The following is a 20551-nucleotide window of genomic DNA, read 5'->3' on the forward strand; positions in this document are numbered from 1 at the left end:
CTAAAAGTGAAAACTAGCTGAACTGTGACTCTGTGAGTGAAGTTTACAACCTGTTATAAAGCAGTCTAGATTAAAGGCCTCAGGAAGAACTCAAAAATAATTGAGAATAAAAACAAAATAAGACGTGCACAATAAAATTGTATGGTAAAGATTCTGAGAATCTGATATATTGTAAAATTGTTCTTCTCCTGAATGTGCATTAAATACCTGGCACTGCACATTGAGAAAATAACAATGGATCAACAGAAAGATGTCCTTGTTTATTAAGTCATTCTAATTAAGACAGTCAGGATAAAATGAAATCAATTATCAACCCAAATCAGCCATATCTATAAATAATGCATATTTATATTTTCATTGAAAACTATTACCAGCAAATTTCAAAGCAGACTTTAAAGGATTCAATGTTTTTCAACATTTATAAAAAGAACGGAGCCACAGACCAGAAAACATAATGCCTCTCTACTATCGTAGGTGGGGCATAAAAATATAGCTTTAATTAACAGTAACATTCTTGTTTCTTGACTAATACAGCAACTTACTGATTTAATACAGGTGTATAACATTTTCTATCTTCCTCTATCACAGACACAATTAAAGCAATTAATTTCCGCCAGAATTCTAAACTATGAGCACTGGGACCTTCTTGGTCTATATTAACACTTTCTGAGGCATTACCCTCTTGAAATTCTCGCTGATACAATTCGTAGCAATTGTCAAATAAGAACTGGTATGTAGACTTTATACATGCTATAACACAGTCTTTAACTACAGTACTGGCCCGAGGAGGACTTGGTAATTCTTGAACCTGGAAAAATTAATTAAATTAACTGTTTTAAATATATAAATCCAACCTGAAAAAATGAAATTTATATCATATTGTACTATATGCAAAATAAATAGATAATAAAAATAAAGTGCAAATGAAAATTACATAAAGTGTGGAATTCAAACTAAAATTGCTATGATTGTGAAGGTTTAAAACAGGGTCACGGTCCCCCAGATCTTTCAATTTGACTTTTACCTTTTTTTTCACCAGGTTACACTATCACACCGATAATTTTTTTTGAAAGGCTTAGAGACTTATATTTTCCTTAATTTGAATTTACTGGTCACAGATAACAACAAATAACAAATATAACAAAAAAATGTGAAGATTAAAAACATGCAAAATACATGAGCTTGAAATAAAATCTTGGTATGTGACATCTAAATACGAGATACAGAAAGTTGTAAACCCCAATTTCAATTTAAAGGTTTGTAATTTTGTATCTTTTTTTAACCATTTATAATAGAATGTATGGTAAAAATTGGAAAATATCATGTGGATTAAAGAAATAGAGAGAATGTAAGAAAGCTAGGTCACTTGAAATATTTATAGAATGACATTAATATGCAGAAAACTGAGTGGACAGTGATTTGTTAAAAAGCTGAGATGATGGAAGACTTGCTAAAAATACTTCTCTTGATTCAACGATATCAAATACCATGTTAAAAATATAATAATAAAACATTGTTGCTTTTTTCAAGAAGTTAGAGAAAAGGCGAGTATTTAAACATTAAGAGGACATACAAAAAGAACTGACAATATTACTATCCAGCTTTGTAGTCATAATTTTTTTTAAGCAGAAAAGCTGCAGTCAACATTTGTGACGATACTGGTTATTTCTAAGCAACAATCATACATTTTAAAGACATTGTTTGTTTAACTGTGTACTCAGAAATATATGTGCAAGCATACTGACAGAAAAAATCAAAAAAATCATGTACATACAAAATCTTAAGATTTTCTAGTCAAAAATTTCCTAGTTCAAAAGTTAAAGCTCTTCCTGGTTAACAACTTTCTGAATGATCCATTTAGTCCTTAGCTTGTTATAATTTCCCGAAATATGCTTTATTTTTCACATTAAGTTTTCGAGTCACATGAACTTTCAATATAGAAATATTGTCTTTTCTTGATTACAAAAGTTTATAACAATTCAAAAGTTGTGCCTGTGCAGGTTTAAAAATTAAAGATAAATATTTTAACAAAGTGGGTTAGCCATTAAAAGATTTTTTCTACCTGAACCTGAATCGCTCATCCTTATTTTTTTGCTCAAATCTTTCATCAATGATTATTTTTGCATTCAATATATATTAATGAATGGCAAAAAAATGCATTTAAATGTTTTTTGTATCTATCATATTTTCTTCAAAAACAATTGTGTTTTTTATCCCTATGTTTCAATTTAACTCATGGCAGAATACCAGAATGTTTTCATTGACTTGATAATTAGTACCATCCTTGCTAAAATGGAACAAACATTGAAAAAAGATCAAGATTTCAGTGTTTACAGGGGGGGATATATTTTGACATGTGAATCAAACAATACATATTTTAAATGGGAGCTGTCACAACCATAACCACACTTATACAAAACATCTAAACTCTCAGTGAAAGATACAGTAAAGAGTGTATATACTTAGAAAATATAAGACTTTATATGCTAAGATAATTGATGTATGCCAAGATTATTGATGTTGTATGCTAAGTATGTGGGACAAGCAATACATTCCTTGTACATTGTTTAAAACACCAAACAAAATCAAACACACAAAAAGTTCTCAAAGTCATGACATTTGAACCCACTATGTTTTAATACAGAGTAAAGTGAAGATCCCTATACATATAAAGCAGAACGTTGATGTATATGTTAGTAAAGTGTCTATTCAGTCCTACTAATAACTTACTGCAGTGTTAACCTGTACATAGATATTATAGTCTTATAGTCAATATTCTCAAATATAATATATACAGAGGCTGTGGTCTGAGATATGATAGTATTACAAGTAAAGTGTCTATTTTGTCCTACTAATAACTTACTGCGGTGTTAACCTGTACATAGATATACTCTTATAATCAATACTCTCATATATAATATATACAGAGGCTAAGGCCAGAGATATGATAGTCTTACAAGAAATACAACTCAATCAAATGTAATATTTACACAGGGGTTGTGTACATGGGAAGTCTTATAAATAAAACATTTGATTACATTCTCAAGTATAATCAGAGGATGTTGCATGCGAGATGAGTCTTACAGGTAAAATATCTTTAAATCTGAATGATCCATATAGTCATTTTCATATTTTCACCCCCAAAAGAAAATCTAACAAGATAAGACTCCCTTTTATCGGAATAAGCTTTATCCAGTTATAATTAACTAAATCTTAATTTGAAATCTTAAAAAGACTTCATGCAGCAAGGCATTTATACAGGTATGGTTATGTCCTGACTTATACCGTATGAGTCTTTCCTAGGCCTCAAAAAACTCTGACATAACTTGAAAAAATGCCCTAACCCTTTGATTTATGCACCCAATTCTTCATCTTGGTTACACAACCACAAGTTCCAACAGTAGAAACATACATTATTGTGGGTACTAAATTTCCTGGCTTTAAGAAAAATCGCATTATCGTGGACATTAAATTTTTGCAAAGTGTGCACACATTCCTTTTGATTTATAATTAGTTGAACATTTAAATTTGTAGTCCCACTGTTCCAACCAAATCCAAGAAAATTGGTATCCAACAAATATTGATGAATGTATGAAATGATTCAATTTTAAACAAAACCCTCAGTTAGTATTTTTATCAAACACACCTTTACAAATTCTGTCATTCAAACATTACACAAAAAAAATCCAAAAAAAGCTGCATTGTCGACATTTGAATATTTCTAGAAAATTATGGTGTTATTTAAATAACTAAAATTAAAATTTTCTCATATATTTGGATAAACATTAAAAAGTTTCTGTGAATGATTGGCACTAGAAAAAACAAAATAACATTACATTTCAAAATAACGTTGCTTTTTATATAAAACCAAAGTATCTGTAAATCAAACCATAAGGTTTATTTGAGTACAAAATATGCATAGACGAAAAATTGAAACTACAATTATTAGCCAAACCTTTTCCAAAATCCCCCTTTTTTTGTAATAAACCTATTTCCAAGCTGTAATATCCTTACCTTCATTCTAAAGAAAGTTATACTAGTGAGCAAATCTACAGTAGACTTTAAATCTTGTAGTCTAGCCTGGTCAGATGCTGGGAAATTGTTCTGAAAATATCAGTATAAAATTCAAATCTACATCTAATTTTTTTCATCTATTCAGTTCTAATGGTTTACAACTTTAATAATATAAATAAAAACATTTCATTAAAATCAAATTCTTGTTTTTTTGTCAGCTCTGCATTTTGTTATTTACCAAATAATCATTTCACTAATTTTAGGAAAACCAAGAGTGAACATGAATCTGCTTTGACAGCAATTAAACCAATACTTCCTGAAAGAACTCACCCTGTACATAGATAAATCTATCCTGAGAGAATTGTGCAACTGGTCCAACAACTTCACAAACTTTTCTTTCTGTAAAAATAGAAAATAAGAGAAAGATTTAAAATTAAAAAAACAATACAGTCAAACCTGAATAAACCGGACCCTGAATAAACCGGTTTCCTGCCCATACCGGCCAAAAATGAAAGTCCTATTTTTTCCCCTTCAAAGTCTTTGTTAAAATACCCTTTGTAAACCGGACCCTGTGTATTCTGAATTCCGGTCTAATTATGAAGTCCCAATACTCTTAATTACATCAATTATTACCTGTCAAAACCGGTTTGTCTAATTAATTTCAATGATCGATATGCAATCAAAACATATTTGTTCATACAATATGGCTTTTCAGGACAATTAATTAGTCAGGTGTTAAACTGTGAACTTACAATCGGACAGTAGTTAGCTGTTTTATTTATTAAAACATTATAAACGTGTCAAATGAACGAAAAGACACACCGAATATATTGAGGATTGAACTTACGTTGTAACTTGGATAAACACATTTAAATCGCAAAGTAAGAAATTTACATCGTGATTTTGAAATCCTGGGTTCCCTGTTGTGAACCCCTAAACAAATGACCTTAATAATGGAAAACACCCGGATGACAACAATAAATAGGTATTGTACACTGTATGACAACGTTTCGATATTGATGAAATTACGTTTGATAATATTCTGACTTTTTAATTGGCCATTCCAACATTTCAAACTAGTGATCAATCTCACAATCCAAACAACGCGAGCATTATGATGCAAATGCAAACAATGAAAAACGAAGTGAAAGTATTTTTATTTATCAGATATAATACACAATCAGTGAGAACATTTACATGCAAAATATAGGACGTCACAAGTCATTAACTCCCGGTCAAAACGGAAACCTGAATAAACCGCCCCACTGTCCAAACCGGCCCTTTTTCATAGTCCCGTAGCCGGCCGGTTTATACAGGTTTTACTGTATTTGGGTTTTTAATACCATTTCATTTTTCACAATAGTTTTATTTCAATTTCTAATTTCTGTGTATACAAAATAAAACTTATCTGGAGAAAGGGTTTTAATTATATGTATATTACCTTCTGTTAGAAAAAGGTTTAAAAACCATAAATATTTGATATTTTCTTCAGAGACCAAAGGGTTTGATGTTATTCTTTTATAATGTATGTAATCTTTACCCCAAAGTTTGAAGCAGCAAATCTATCACTTGCTGACACAGCAGTAGAGGCTGTAGTGTGTGCATAGAAGGCGTTGATATTGGCAAGTAATGTACTCATAACAGCAGGCACGCCAGGACACATGTACTTTGTGGAAAGACAGGAAAAATGCCTGAAAATATATAAAAAGATTTACATGTAATAGACACAAGTGGTTACTGGAAAAACAGGAAAAATGGTTGAAATATATAAAAAGATTTACATGTAATAGACACAAGTGGTTACTGGAAAAACAGGAAAAATGGTTGAAATATATAAAAAGATTTACATGTAATAGACACAAGTGCTTACTGGAATGACAGGAAAAATGGTTGAAATATATAAAAAGATCTACATGTAATAGACACAAGTGCTTACTGGAAAGACAGGAAAATTGGTTGAAATATATAAAAAGATTTACATGTAATATACACAAGTGCTTACTGGAATGACAGGAAAAATGGTTGAAATATATAAAAAGATTTACATGTAATAGACACAAGTGCTTACTGGAAAGACAGGAAAATTGGTTGAAATATATAAAAAGATTTACATGTAATAGACACAAGTGCTTACTGGAAAGACAGGAAAAATGGTTGAAATATATAAAAAGATTTACATGTAATAGACACAAGTGCTTACTGGAATGACAGGAAAAATGGTTGAAATATATAAAAAGATTTACATGTAATAGACACAAGTGCTTACTGGAAAGACAGGAAAAATGGTTGAAATATATAAAAAGATTTACATGTAATAGACACAAGTGCTTACTGGAATGACAGGAAAAATGGTTGAAATATATAAAAAGATTTACATGTAATAGACACAAGTGCTTACTGGAAAGACAGGAAAAATGGTTGAAATATATAAAAAGATTTACATGTAATAGACACAAGTGGTTACTGGAAAAACAGGAAAAATGGTTGAAATATATAAAAAGATTTACATGTAATAGACACAAGTGCTTACTGGAAAGACAGGAAAAATGATTGAAATATATAAAAGGATGAAAAGGAGCAAAATATATTAAAGAATGTATTCATAACAGCAGACAAGCCAGAGTACATGTACTTTTGGAAATGTCAAGAAAAACATCTAAAATATATCAAAGTATTTACTTAAAGCACAAAAAATACATCATCCAAAGGCAAGAAAAATGGCTGAAGTTTCAAAAGAATGTGCTCTCAATATCAGAAAATTATCAGGACACATTTTTTTCAAGTGCAAGCCAGACAAACTACTGAAAAAAAATCATAAATCAAATGTTCTTCATTATTGTATAGTTCAACAAGAGGCTGTCACAACGACAGCAAACCGGATTTATTAACATTTATTTGTGTCCTGGCAATATCACAAGAACCATTACTGATGAATGTGAAGTTAAAATCGTCAATATCAAATTTGACCTCCATTTTGTCATCAGTATCAACATATTAAAATTTGAAAAGCTTAGATTGAATGGTTCATGAGTAAATGCAACAACGTGAATGGAAACGCCATTTTACGATCTTTCAAGAACCATAACTCCTGAACGGTAAAAGTCAAAATCGTCATTATTGAACTTGACCTCTATTTTGTCATCAGTAACAACATATATAAATTTCAAAAGCTTTGGTTGAATGGTTCATGAGAAAATGCACGGACACGACTCGAAACACCATTTTTCAATCTTTCAAGAACCATAACTCCTGAACGGTAAAAATCAAAATCGCCATTATTGAACTTGACCTTCATTTAGTTGTCAGTAACAACATATTAAAATTTTAAAAGCTTTGGTTGAACGGTTCCTGAGTTAATGCACGGACATGACTGGAAACTCCATTTTTTAATCTTTCAAGAACCATAACTCCTGAACGGTAAAAGTCAAACTCGCCATTATTGAACTTGACCTTCATTTAGTTGTCAGTAACAACATATTATAATTTTAAAAGCTTTGGTTGAACGGTTCATGAGTTTATGCACGTACACGACTGGAAACTCCATTTTTCAATCTTTCAAGAACCATAACTCCTGAACGGTAAAAGTAAAAATCGCCATTATTGAACTTGACCTTCATTTAGTTGTCAGTAACAACATATTAAAATTTTAAAAGCTTCGGTTGAACGGTTCATGAGTTAATGCACGGACAACATTTGATTCCCGCCCGCCCGCCCGCCCGCCCGACCGCCCGCCCGACCGCCCGCCCGCCGTACATCCCCAAATTAATAACCGACATTTTTGTCACAAAAATCCGGTTAAAAATTACATGTCTTTTGTTTAAATAATAAAACTTAATCAAATATTTATCAATTTTTGGGAATTAGATCATACATAAATTTAATGTACAATGTTATAGATTGGTTTACTCACGTCATTGCTTGGTATATAGATTCTATTCCATATCTCATAGCAAATTCATCTACAATTTCTTGTGCTGGTTCATCAAAGTAAACCTTCCAAGCTTCATCCTAAAATTTTACATCATTTTAAATAGAACAACATAATATATATACAATTGTAAATTCATAATAGTACATTTAAATTGAGGTCCAGTAGGCATGGTAGGTAAAAGTAACTTTTTCAATTTGAAAAAAAAAAAATAAAAAAAATAATTGTAACAGTTTCTTGGTCATTAATCTTTTTTATTGCTTATATGAGAATTTCTTTTCAAATGGTCATCAGTATTTTAGATTATAAACAATATTTCTCATAGGAGTTTAATGACTTTTGGCAAACACATGCTTTACTGAGCATGTACAGATCAGATCCAAGTAAAATCTACTGACCCCCTTGGCATCTGGAAGTTTGACCACACCTCCTGACTGCTCACAAAGATAATGGAACAGATTCTGGAATAAAAAAAAAAACGTTAAAATCATAATTCACAGTTCACATTTGAATATGGATTACTGTACAATTTCTTTAAATTATATATTTCAAAAAGGATCAAAATTTTACAGGTTGTTGAAAATTTATAAATTGTATAGTTCATACAAAGTAGACGTATTTACACTTGTATGCAAATTTGCCCGCCATTATGTAAAATCACACAGGTTCCTGTAAAATTTGACATCATAATTCAAATTATTTGACGTCACAATTTAAAAGTGATTGTTGCTTGACGTCAAAAGGTGATTCGGAGTAGATCTAAGGTCATTCAGAGGCAAGATTCAGCTAAATACCAAAAGTGTAAATACGTTTATACCCTCTACAAATTTCTGTAGTAAAGATCACTTCTTTTAGTTTCTCTTCCTCAAATTGGATTCTTTTAAAGTGTTTAGATAAATGTCTAAATGGTTTTATATTACAGAGGAACAGACCATATCCTGAAAACTTAGCCTGGGTCATGGTCAGAGGACAAATATTCTGTGACTATTTTCATCATGAACAACCATTAAATACATTCTGTCCTCATTTCCTTTAAAATCTGCATAATTATATATGTGTACATAAATAGTGTATATACTAAAGTGAACACAGTTGTCAGCTTACCTCGTGTAGACATGTATACTGTACATGATAGGGAGCCACTTTCTCCTCTCCTTTAATTTCTACACTAATGTGTAAACGTATAGCACCAGAAACTTACCTCATGTAGACATGTATACTGTACATGGTAGGGAGCAACTTTCTCCTCTCCTTTGATTTCTACACTAATGTGTAAACGTATAGCACCAGAAACAGCTGATTTGTCAGTTCTCTTTTCTGTAATGTCAAATTTGATTAAAGGAAAAAATATTACATGGCTCATCTAATTTGAAAATACATCTGAAGATATATGTTCACATCATAATGCAACATTACTCCTAACTGTAATTATCAGGAATTTCAATATTTGTATGTTTATGGATATTTTAAGATAGTTTTCTGTAAAAAAGAATATACGGTATAAGGCATTTTCTGATTTTTATCCTCCCTATTTAAAGCAATGCAGAAAGTTGTGTTCTTTATATTTGACGTCATCAGACATGGTTGGTTGCCTATTTTCATAACATCACAATAGAAGAATATAGAAGAAACCAAGAAAAAATGTATAATAAAATGTCAACCAATCATTTGCCGTGAACAGAGAACTAATTAGGTAGGAGAAATATTTTTCTCACACTGATCAAGAAAAGTGAAAATAACACAAAATAATTTAGGGGAATCTTGTTCTTACTCTACTCAACTGAGAAAAAAATATATTATCAGTTGAGCTGCTAGAGATGCAACCTTTGTACACAACAAGATCAAAGCAAAATTATGAAAATAGCAATAATGCTTTAGATTTTATATTTTTTAATCATATGATTCTTGGTTTCAAAGGGATATGATCTATTAATTTATGAAATAACCAGGTGATCCGCAGGGCACAGCTTTATACGACCCCCAGTGGATGAACCCTGAACAGTTGGGGCAAATTTGGTCACAATATTCAAGCTGAAATTGGATTGCGATCAAATTTTTGACATAACATAGGTTTTTATCACAAAATAAATGTGGTCAAAGATCTCACAAATCTATAGCACAATACTGTGCAATTGAAGATTTCTTCTTAAAAAATTTCAAAATTTTGAAAAAAAGGAAACCCTTAAAAAATGGTATATAAAAAAAAATCCCCCCACACTTATTGAAACCCCCCTTGATGCAATAACCATTAAACTCAATCCTATGCTTTCCTTTGTAGTATTGAACCTTGTTGTACAATTTCAGAAAGATCTATACACTTAAACACAAGTTATTGTCATGATTGTTTGGAAACTAGAAACATGCTTCTTTTTGGCCCCTAATTCCTACATATTTTGAGCAATTAACCCAAAACTTGATCCCAGTCTCCCCTTTGTAATATGGCTCGTTGTGGTTTAATTTCAGAGAGATCCATACAATTACACACAAGTTATAGTCTGGAAACTCTAAAAATGCTTGTTTTGGCCCTTTTTGCCCCATAGACTGTTCAATGAATCCAAACCTTCTACCTATGGTTTTAAACATTGTGGTATAATTTCAGAGCAATTGAAATACTTGTTCACAAGTTATTATCCTGAAACTAGAAAAATGTTTGTTTTGGGCCCCTTTTTCCTAAACGGTTGGGACCATCATCCCCTAAATTGAACCAAACCTTTCTTTTGTGGTATTGAGCCTTCTGAAAAAATTTCATCAAGATCTATTTACTTAAACTCAAGTTATTATCCTGAAACCAATGTGTCTTCGGACGAGGCAGACGACGACATCAAACCATTATACAATCCCAAAAATTTTTGGGGTTGTATAAAAATCCTTTAATATACTTCTCTAGGCAACATCATAAGAACAGCACTCTTGTTGCAGTTCTTCATTTCAAAGACAGCTTAATTTGCTGATTCGAATAATTGTGCACAAAAAGCTTATGAAAAATTTAGAGCTGATAAACTACATGCAGCTTAATGAGTGTCGCTTGCTGGTATAAAAATTTTGGCTAAAAATTTAAACATTTGTTTTTTCTTTACAAATTTTTATTTATTACGCTATAAGTTATTACCTTATGAAATGGTACAAAAATCACCCAAGCAAATGGATTCAGTTTGGCCACAGATGACTTTTAAAATGTGTATATCATTGAAAAACTTCCAAATTATCTCCCTTTGGTGCAAAAATGCCATTTTTGGGCATTAAAATTGAAATATCTTTTTTAACTCATCAGTGACCTATATTTTTTTATCATTGTTATCAAATAAGCTGTACATAAACTAAATTATTGTAAAATTTAAGCAATTTCTGTAATTTAGTTCTAATTTTATTTCGATATTGCCTCTGTTTCTCCTATTACATCAACAGAAAACCAGGTGCTCCGCAGGGCGCAGCTTTATACGACCGCAGAGGTCGAACCCTGAACAGTTGGGGCAAGTATGGACAAAACATTCAAGCGTGATACAGCTCTGAATTTGGATTGTGATCAAATTTTTGACATTACATGGTTTTTTTTTACACAAAACAAATGTCAAGATTTTACAAATCAATTAAAGAATTCTTCTTCAAACTTTTTAAATCTAAAATTAAATAGTTGATCATGACACAGCATAGGTTTCTGACACAGAACGAATGTGGTCTAATGAACTTAAAAGTTTTTTTTTGCCTTTGAGCAATTCACTATGCTGTTGAATATTAATCCTCTCAAAAAAATGTTTGAAGAAATTTTCTTTTTATTTATGAAATCTGAAATGAGAAAAATTTAACCCCCCCCCCTTTTTTTTCACATCCCCGTTTCCCTTTTTCCAAAACTGATATCAATTCAAATTTCTAATGGAGTTTGCAACAATAACTACTCTTTTAAATACATCATAAAATATTAAAATGTAAAATAAAGTGCTTGTTATCACTGAATGGTAAAGATTGGTTGGTAGTAAAAGTGAATATACATTGTTTATTGTATAAAACAATAAAAAAAACTTCATCAGCAACATTTTATATTGGCAAATTTCCAATGAAGTTATTTACATAAAGTTATTGGCAAATAAAAATAGAAAATGACATCATAGTCATGTCTGGCAAATGTCCAACATACATTATCTAAAAACATTTTAGATAAGATAAGGAAAAAAAGCTTCATCAGCAACATTTTATATTGGCAAATTTCCAATGAAGTTATTTACATAAAGTTATTGGCAAATAAAAATAGAAAATGACATCATAGTCATGTCTGGCAAATTTCCAACATATATTATCAACTACTATTCTATACAAAGAAAGATAACTCCAATTGAAAATTAATTGCTATTACACAATATTGTGCAATTAGATATTTCTTGCTATTGTGCAATACTGTGCAATTGAAAATTTCTTGCTATTGCACAATATTTCATATGGAATCCTGATTTGGACCAACTTGAAAACTGGGCCCATAATCAAAAATCAAAGTACATATTTAGATAAAGCATATCAAATAAGCCCAAGAATTTAATTTTTGTTAAAATCAAACTTAGTTTAATTTTGGACCCTTTGGACCTTAATGTAGACCAATTTGAAAACTGGACCAAAAATTAAGAATCTACATACAGTTAGATTTTGCATATCAAAGAACCCATTTATTCAATTTTTGATGAAATCAAACAAAGTTTAATTTTAGACCCCCATTTGGACCAACTTGAAAACTAGGCCAATAATTAAAAATCTAAGTACATTTTTAAATTCAGCATATCAAAGAACCCCAAGGATTCAATTTTTGTTAAAATCAAACTAAGTTTAATTTTGGACCCTTTGGACCTTAATGTAGACCAATTTGAAAACGGGACCAAAAGTTAAGAATCTACATACATAGTTAGATTCGGCATATCAAAGAACCCCAATTATTCAATTTTTGATGAAATCACACAAAGTTCAATTTTGGACCCTTTGGGCCCCTTATTCCTAAACTGTTAGGACCAAAACTCCCAAAATCAATACCAACCTTCCTTTTGTGGTCATAAACATTGTGTTTAAATTTCATTGATTTCTATTTACTTAAACTAAAGTTATTGTGCGAAAACCTAGAATAATGCTTATTTGGGCCCTTTTTTGGCCCCTAATTCCTAAACTGTTGGAACCAAAACTCCCAAAATCAATCCCAACCTTTCTTTTGTGGTCATAAACCTTGTGTCAAAATTTCATAGATTTCTATTAACTTAAACTAAAGTTATAGTGTGAAAACCAAGAAAATGCTTATTTGGGCCCTTTTTGGCCCCTAATTCCTAAAATGTTGGGACCAAAACTCCCATAATCAATACCAACCTTCCTTTTGTGGTCATAAACCTTGTGTTAAAATTTCATAGATTTCCATTCACTTTTACTAAAGTTAGAGTGCGAAAACTAAAAGTATTCGGACGCCGGACGACGACGACGACGACGACGACGACGACGACGCCAACGTGATAGCAATATACGACGAAAAATTTTTCAAATTTTGCGGTCGTATAAAAAGGACATTAACACAAATGTATGCTTTTTTCGGAGGCAGATTGTGAGTTTAAATTAACGGTGACCTCATTTTTTAATTTCATTTTTCTATTAAGTATATGATAAAGTTCATTTACAGAAAAATATAGAGAAATCCTATATTAAAAAAAATATATTGATTTATACCCGCAAGCCCCTTAAAAGAACTGTTTCTAATGAAGTTCCTATTCAAATTGAGCTGTTAAAATTCAATATACTATACAAATGTGATGTAAACAATTCAATAATAATATTATTATTATTATTATTTACAATATTGATATAATAATAATTGTCCATTAATTAATATAATTTGTAAAAATAAAAAGAAGATGTGGTATGATTGCCAATGAGACAACTATCCACAAAAGAAACATGTTATATAGAGCATAAAATAAAATACATTAAATGATTGTCCTGTTGCATTTGTTTAAAATATTAAATAACAATTTCTGAAAATAAGTTGAATTAATACAGATCATGTAGTATGATTTGTTGGCTATTAGGGCTGTTCCGAAAAATACTATGTCCCGTCCCCCCCCCCCACCCCGGAAAGGCAACTTTTGAAAATTTTTTAAGTGGGTGGTTCTGCATATTAAATACCAAAATACAAATAGAGTGTTGGTCTTATTTATCTTTTTTTCTGTGGCTGATGAGTGTTAAAAAAAGGTGCTGTCCCTGGGGGACATATTATTTTCTGGAACAGCCCTTACATACATCTATTTTAATGTTTTCTAATAAAATAAATGTTTAAATCAGTAACAAATCAGAAATCTATCTTTAAATAAAATCATGCTATAAATAAGGCAAATGGAAATAAATTGTTTGTTTCGCAAACCTGATTATAAAGTTAGACTTCTGATAAAAACTTATCAAAGTTGCTAAAACTTTTTAAGTTTAAGATTAAAAAGAAAATCTTAAAAAAAAATCAAATACAAAAAAATCAGTTTAGAAATATTTAATTTCATTCAAAATATTTGTATCATCTTATGAATGAACATAAAAAAAATCACATGACAAAAAATTATTTTATTTTTTTTTAATTTGAGAAACAAACAATTTATTTTATTCTGCCTATGTTTGTAAGTCTATAAATAGAATAGAAACTAACAATTATTATCAAAGCTGAAACAAAAAGTTGACGAAGTTGAATAGATTAGATGTATGATAAATTTTGTGACAGACAGTCATCACAATGCATTTACATGCAAATTATAAAAAAAGAAAGATCTATTGAAATAATATTTATTTACTTTATGAACTAAACGTGATACAAATTCTACGACAAAATAATGTGACATTTAATCAGTTATATATGTGACATGCATACATCTGTCTCAGAAACTCTCAGAAATTTACTTCAATATCATATACTTCATGTCACTTTCTTTTTTTAGCAAAAATCAAAACTTGGTACGAGGGCTGACTAAATTCTCACAAGTCTGTATGCTCCTTAAAAACAAATTTTTTGTTGAACTAGTCTGAAATATTCCATTCAATTAAATAAATCCTGACTTTTTAATATAATTTCCTATCTAGAATGCTTTCATCCTGTCAGTAGTTCAACAGTTGTTGTATTAATATACCACTAATGAAAACCTGTTTTTGTTAGTATAAAGGGAAATATACTCAAATCATGCTGTGTTAGATAAAATATATCAGTTTCAAACAGGAGAGTTCAGGTATAAGAGCACACTTTATAAAGTCAGGACTAAATTTGATGTTTCCATATCTCAAATAACTTTTAGCAGAATCTCATCTCAATTTGTAAATTTTGTTTTGCATAAAGCACTAACCAATTATTTATAACATGTTCTTATCTTACTCCTATGCTCTGACATTTAAACTGTAGATCTACCAAGAATTGTCAAACTTTACTTTCATTTTGACTTTCAGAGAAGGGAAAAACCTTTTTACTTGTATTTGACATTCTGATTTTTGTTTTCACTTTTAATTTCATTTTACCCCAAAAAGTTAGTTAAGGTGGTACCTAACACTACAGGGAGATAACTCTGTAAAATCAGCTAAACGTTTTAATTACGTTGTGTTGTTAAGGGAATATTAAGCTTCTCAATGATCAAAATAAGTGTTTGTTAAACTGCTATATAACCAGTGTAATTTTTCTGATAAAACGGTTGGTTCAAATTTTTTGAAATTTTTATATTTTTGTAAAAGGGTCAAAGTAAATACTTTGTCAAAATTTTAAGAAAATTAAACGAGCCAAATTAATTTTAGTTAAATTGTTGGGTACCACCTTAAACAGACTACGTTCTACTTTGATATATTTATCATTTTCAACAAAAGACTGAGATTTTTTACTAAAAATCAATTGAAATTTCTCTTTTTATCACTAAAAATAGTATTGAGAATTTAGAATTTGAAAACCTTGAATCTTTATTTTTAAATAAATCTTTTGAGATGAAGGGCACAATAGAATGACAAAATGCACTACCAGTTAAATAAATCAGAGAGTTACAGCAACATACAAGTTGGTATTATTTTGAAAATAACAAGTTAATGAAAAAGAAAGTATGCATATTAATATATACATGAATTGAAAATAGATATAGATTCTGGGAAAAAGGAAAAAAACTGCAGAATTTGACAGACGACACACGCTTGAGCATTGTGCAGGGCTGACTGACCTAAATTATACCATACATCCATTTCCCCACTCAAAGTAGTCACGTCAATAATTGTTTGACCCAAAAAATCATCTGATTCTCTTGTAAATTTTTGTCTCAGCTTTGATTTGATGTCATCATCCTCATCCCTGGAAAGATACAAAAATCAGTTCAATCACAAAGCCTCCCTTTACATTGTACCCATGATACCATTTCTCAATATTAATGATCATAATTTACCAATTTCTAAGTCTAACTCACCCAAATTATACCACACGTCCATTTCACCACTCAATGTACGAACTTCTATTATTGTTTGACCCAGAAAATCATCTGATTCTCTGGTCAATTTCTGACGTAACTTGGATTTCAAATCATTATCTTCGTCCCTATAATTTACAATATTGTAGCCTTTTCAATAAGAATGTAAAATATCTGACAATGTGTTTTCTGTCTCTTGTTTTAAAAATAAGTCTATTATCTCAATACCTTATTTTTGTTTTTATTTTTTATCTCATAAATTATGTTAAGATGCTTTTCATGTTAGGCAAATAAAAAATCACATCTAATCTACAATATTCCCTATACATACCACACTCTAACTTTTATTCTGTCTGAGGAATTATGGCACTCACTGAAAAGAACAAATAACAATAAAATTAAATATTATTGACCAATTTTTTTTATTATTATAGATTGATGTCAAGTTCTATTGTAAAATATAGTTGCCTCCTCCTCTCTAAGGATTTTCTGAGCAGACATTCATCTTCACCGTTACAAAGATCAACAGAAAACAGTCTTGTATCAATAAAATACTCTATTCATAATTTCTATATTAATACATAAACTGACATAGCAAAGTTTTTATTACTGTCATTTTTTTCAACATCACTCATCAATATATACTGTAAATTTTGAAATCATAGTGATTTTTTAAGAATGGACACCAATGCACGATTTCAGAAAAATCTACAAATAACAGTCTATTGTTTGAACTTAGAATTATTTTTAACTATGGAATTTGCTTGATTTCTTGTTATTGAAATTTTAAAAAAATTCCATGATTATTCTGTACTGAAATGTTCTGTGCTGAGCACAACACTTTCTATTACAAAGAAAATAGTATACTTTCAATAGAAGGTACTGTGCCGCGCACAACACTATCTAACCAAAATACATTGTATTGAAATTGTTATTAACCGCTCAAAAGATCATAATACAAAATAAACCTGGAATTTATAAAAAAATGCGAATTCCATAATTAAAAATAATTCCAAGTTCAAATGATAGTCTGTTAAAATTTGTTATGTGATGAAATATAAAAGAAATGGTTATTCTTAGACTATAAATTCCAAAGATTGGCCGTGGTCAGAATTGGCACATGTTTAGCTTTTTAGTATCTTTAATTTTCAATTCTTTCAATATGTTCAACAGAGTAATTGAACATGGTAATTGATATAGTTTTTCAGCTTTTTTGAATCAAGAACGTGTTAAATATGTCTGGAGCACAAAATGTTATGCCTATCATGGATAGATTTTAAAACAAGAATGTGTCCTCAGTACACGAATGCCCCACTCCCACTATCATTTTCTATGTTCAGTGGACCGTGAAATTGGGGTAAAATCTCTAATTTGGCATTAAAATTAGAAAGATCATATCATAGGGAACATGTGTACCAAGTTTGAAGTCGATTGGACTTCAACTTCATCAAAAACTACCTCGACCAAAAACTTTAACCTGAAGCGGGACAGACGGACGAACGAACGAACGAACGAACGGACGAACGAACGAACGGACGCACAGACTAGAAAACATAATGCCCCTCTACTATCGTAGGTGGGGCATAAAAAAAATCTTTTTCTGTAACAGATTCCAAACAAGAAAACTTAAAATGAACCAAAATATACATACAAATAAAATTTTTCATTCCAGATTGGGTTCAGGTCCTGTGGTACTGTTTTTGTACGTTTCTTCACTTTGCCAACTTGAACTGTGACATAGGGATCACTCGTACCTGTTTTATCTTTACCAATCAGACCTTGGGCACATTTTACTGAAATAAATATGTATGGGAAATTCAAATGAAAATATAATCTTTTTATAATAAAACAAGAATTTTTAACTTTTATTATTTTTTAGAATTTACAGCGGACATCCTATAAATTATTGATCATTTTGCATTACCATGTCTTACTATGAGCAACATACAATTATTAATAAAAACCTGAATATCATATAAATATATTGATAACAAACTTTAGCAATGATATAAAGCAATTAAAGTTTCACATTTCACTAAAATAAAGCAAACAAGTTCAAATATAATGAAAGTGTAACATGCAAAAGGACATTTAATACCATTTGATAAATATTCTAATGTCTGAATACAGAATTATAAAATGTAGTTTTTTGCATTGATGTTTGTATTATGTATGACCATCACTTTATTACTAGGAATTATCACATTGTTTTTAGTCTTTTTCAAAACTTAACCTTTGTGCATTCGTATTGATCTCAGAATAACTGTATTAGATGAAAACAAACCATAATAAAAAAAAAAAACATCTCCTTTTTAAATCCACTGTTTGAAGAATAAGGCAAAAAGCTGTTATTATTAAAACACAGACTGAAAGTTGTTGTTTATCAATTTCTTTTTTTCCACTTTAAATTAAATTATCTGATTTTTAACAACAACAAAAAGCTTCCCAAAAACTTAGTTCCCAATCATTGAAAATGTCAAATTATGTTATTAATACTGTGAAAACTTTCAGTCAGTAACTACTATTAGTAATCTCTGCCACAAGCCAAGCCACCAAACCACACCCCACCACAAATCTACCTGTAATGGCCACTTTGGCTGACCATTTTGATGTGCCATCTAACACACATTGTTTTGCTAGTTTTATATGTTCCTTGAAAGTTTTAGTATCAACATTATAATATTCTCTGAAACAAAGATCCCAGACAGACTATTAATGACACAACAATAGTACAATTCTAAATGTTACATTAAAATAAGACCATATAGTATTATCAAGCCGATATCTATATGACCTTAGATATATAGGCATGCAAATATAACTATGCTATTAGTATTTGTTAATGGCATACTGTGGATTCTTATTTTTGTGGGTACCAATTTTCGTGGATTGAGGAAGATTTTCGTGGATGTTAAGTTTCCATTCATTCCTTTTAATAGATAATTTGTAATTCATTGAAAATTTAAATTCCTGGTTCACCTGTACCCACGATATCAACAAATATTGGTTTCCAACAAATATTTATGAAGCTACAGTATTGGTATTTTTCTAATATATAATCATATCCTACAAAATTTTTAGCATCTCAACTTGTCCCCCCTCCTCTCGCCCTTTACAAGTACAAATACTATAAAGATTCATATGATTTGAATCAGATATAAATCATGTGTTGATCCTAAATAATGGCTGCATGACAATGAAATAATTTTGATCTTTCTTAAAGGACCAGTTCTTTATTTAACTGATATCCAGACTTTTCCCAAGAACCTATTAACATAAGACCCAGTCATAAATTCACCAAAAAATTTAATCTTTCCCTGATATTTCTACAGAAAATTTTCTCTCACAAATGAAACTTATATAATGTGAACAGTCAAATATCTAAAAAATTTATTTATTTGTAGCATATAGCTAAGAATACCTTTTTCAGAGTTATGATTGCATGCCTAAGGTAGAAATCAAATGTATACACCAAAAGTTTATCATAAATCTTACTAAACTATGACTGTTTTGTTCATGAACCATCCCTACCTAGCTATCATTGCTACAACCAAAATTATTCAAATTCAATGCCTCAATAGCATCTTAATAAAGAACTGCCATTCAAATTTTTGGTAACACGAATCATTTTCGTTTTAAAATAAAATTTCATGAAAAAAATTTGACTCAGAAAATTTGATATTTGACAGGTTGTTTATATTAAACCTTTGGTGTGCACATTGTATTAGGTACACATAAGTTATACACCAGTTATTAGTATTGCTACAGAGTTACACATCAAGTCGTGCTACACAGTTACAAACCACTCATTAGTCGTGCAATACAGTGTCGTGCACAGACTTACCCGTGATGGCAATTTTGGCGGACCATTTTGAAGTTCCATCAAGTACACTTTGTTTTACTGCCTTCATGTGACCTGTATGGGATTTTTTGTCAACTCCAAAAACTTGCCTATTGAAAGTGGGCACAATATCAATGTCCATAAGTACACATTTAAAACAGGAGTATTTCTCTGTACATGGGGTGTAATATACACTTTTATTCCTCACATTAAACTTATAACATATTGACTACTATGTTCTCAGAATGACTTTCTAACACAGAACATCAAAACTCCCTTATAAGTATTCTGTTATATCTGTTAACAAAAATTTGAAACATAAAGTTTTATTTATAAAAAAACAAA

The 20551-nt window shown here is 30.3% G+C and overlaps 1 protein-coding gene across 24 annotated transcripts in view; it reads right to left on the bottom strand.

Moving 5' to 3' along the window:
* LOC143071632 (protein unc-13 homolog B-like) overlaps positions 1-20551 on the bottom strand; it is a 163564-nt gene that overhangs the window by 26939 nt on the left and 116074 nt on the right. For 15 of the 24 annotated variants that reach the window (XM_076246053.1, XM_076246061.1, XM_076246059.1 and 12 more), the window contains 12 exons: positions 20210-20316; positions 18017-18158; positions 16697-16738; positions 16126-16253; positions 9144-9259; positions 8341-8403; positions 7925-8022; positions 5555-5705; positions 4345-4413; positions 4015-4104; positions 2731-2742; positions 543-808 (listed from right to left, as the gene is read on the bottom strand). In XM_076246053.1, coding sequence (XP_076102168.1) covers positions 543-808; positions 2731-2742; positions 4015-4104; positions 4345-4413; positions 5555-5705; positions 7925-8022; positions 8341-8403; positions 9144-9259; positions 16126-16253; positions 16697-16738; positions 18017-18158; positions 20210-20316 — 1284 coding nt within the window. Of the gene's footprint in view, positions 1-542; positions 809-2730; positions 2743-4014; positions 4105-4344; positions 4414-5554; positions 5706-7924; positions 8023-8340; positions 8404-9143; positions 9260-16125; positions 16254-16365; positions 16494-16696; positions 16739-18016; positions 18159-20209; positions 20317-20551 lie in introns of all 24 variants that reach the window. The other 9 variants (XM_076246065.1, XM_076246060.1, XM_076246058.1 and 6 more) reach the window with 3 other exon arrangements.

This window comes from Mytilus galloprovincialis, chromosome 4, assembly GCF_965363235.1.
Source record: "Mytilus galloprovincialis chromosome 4, xbMytGall1.hap1.1, whole genome shotgun sequence".
NCBI lineage: Eukaryota > Metazoa > Mollusca > Bivalvia > Mytilida > Mytilidae > Mytilus > Mytilus galloprovincialis.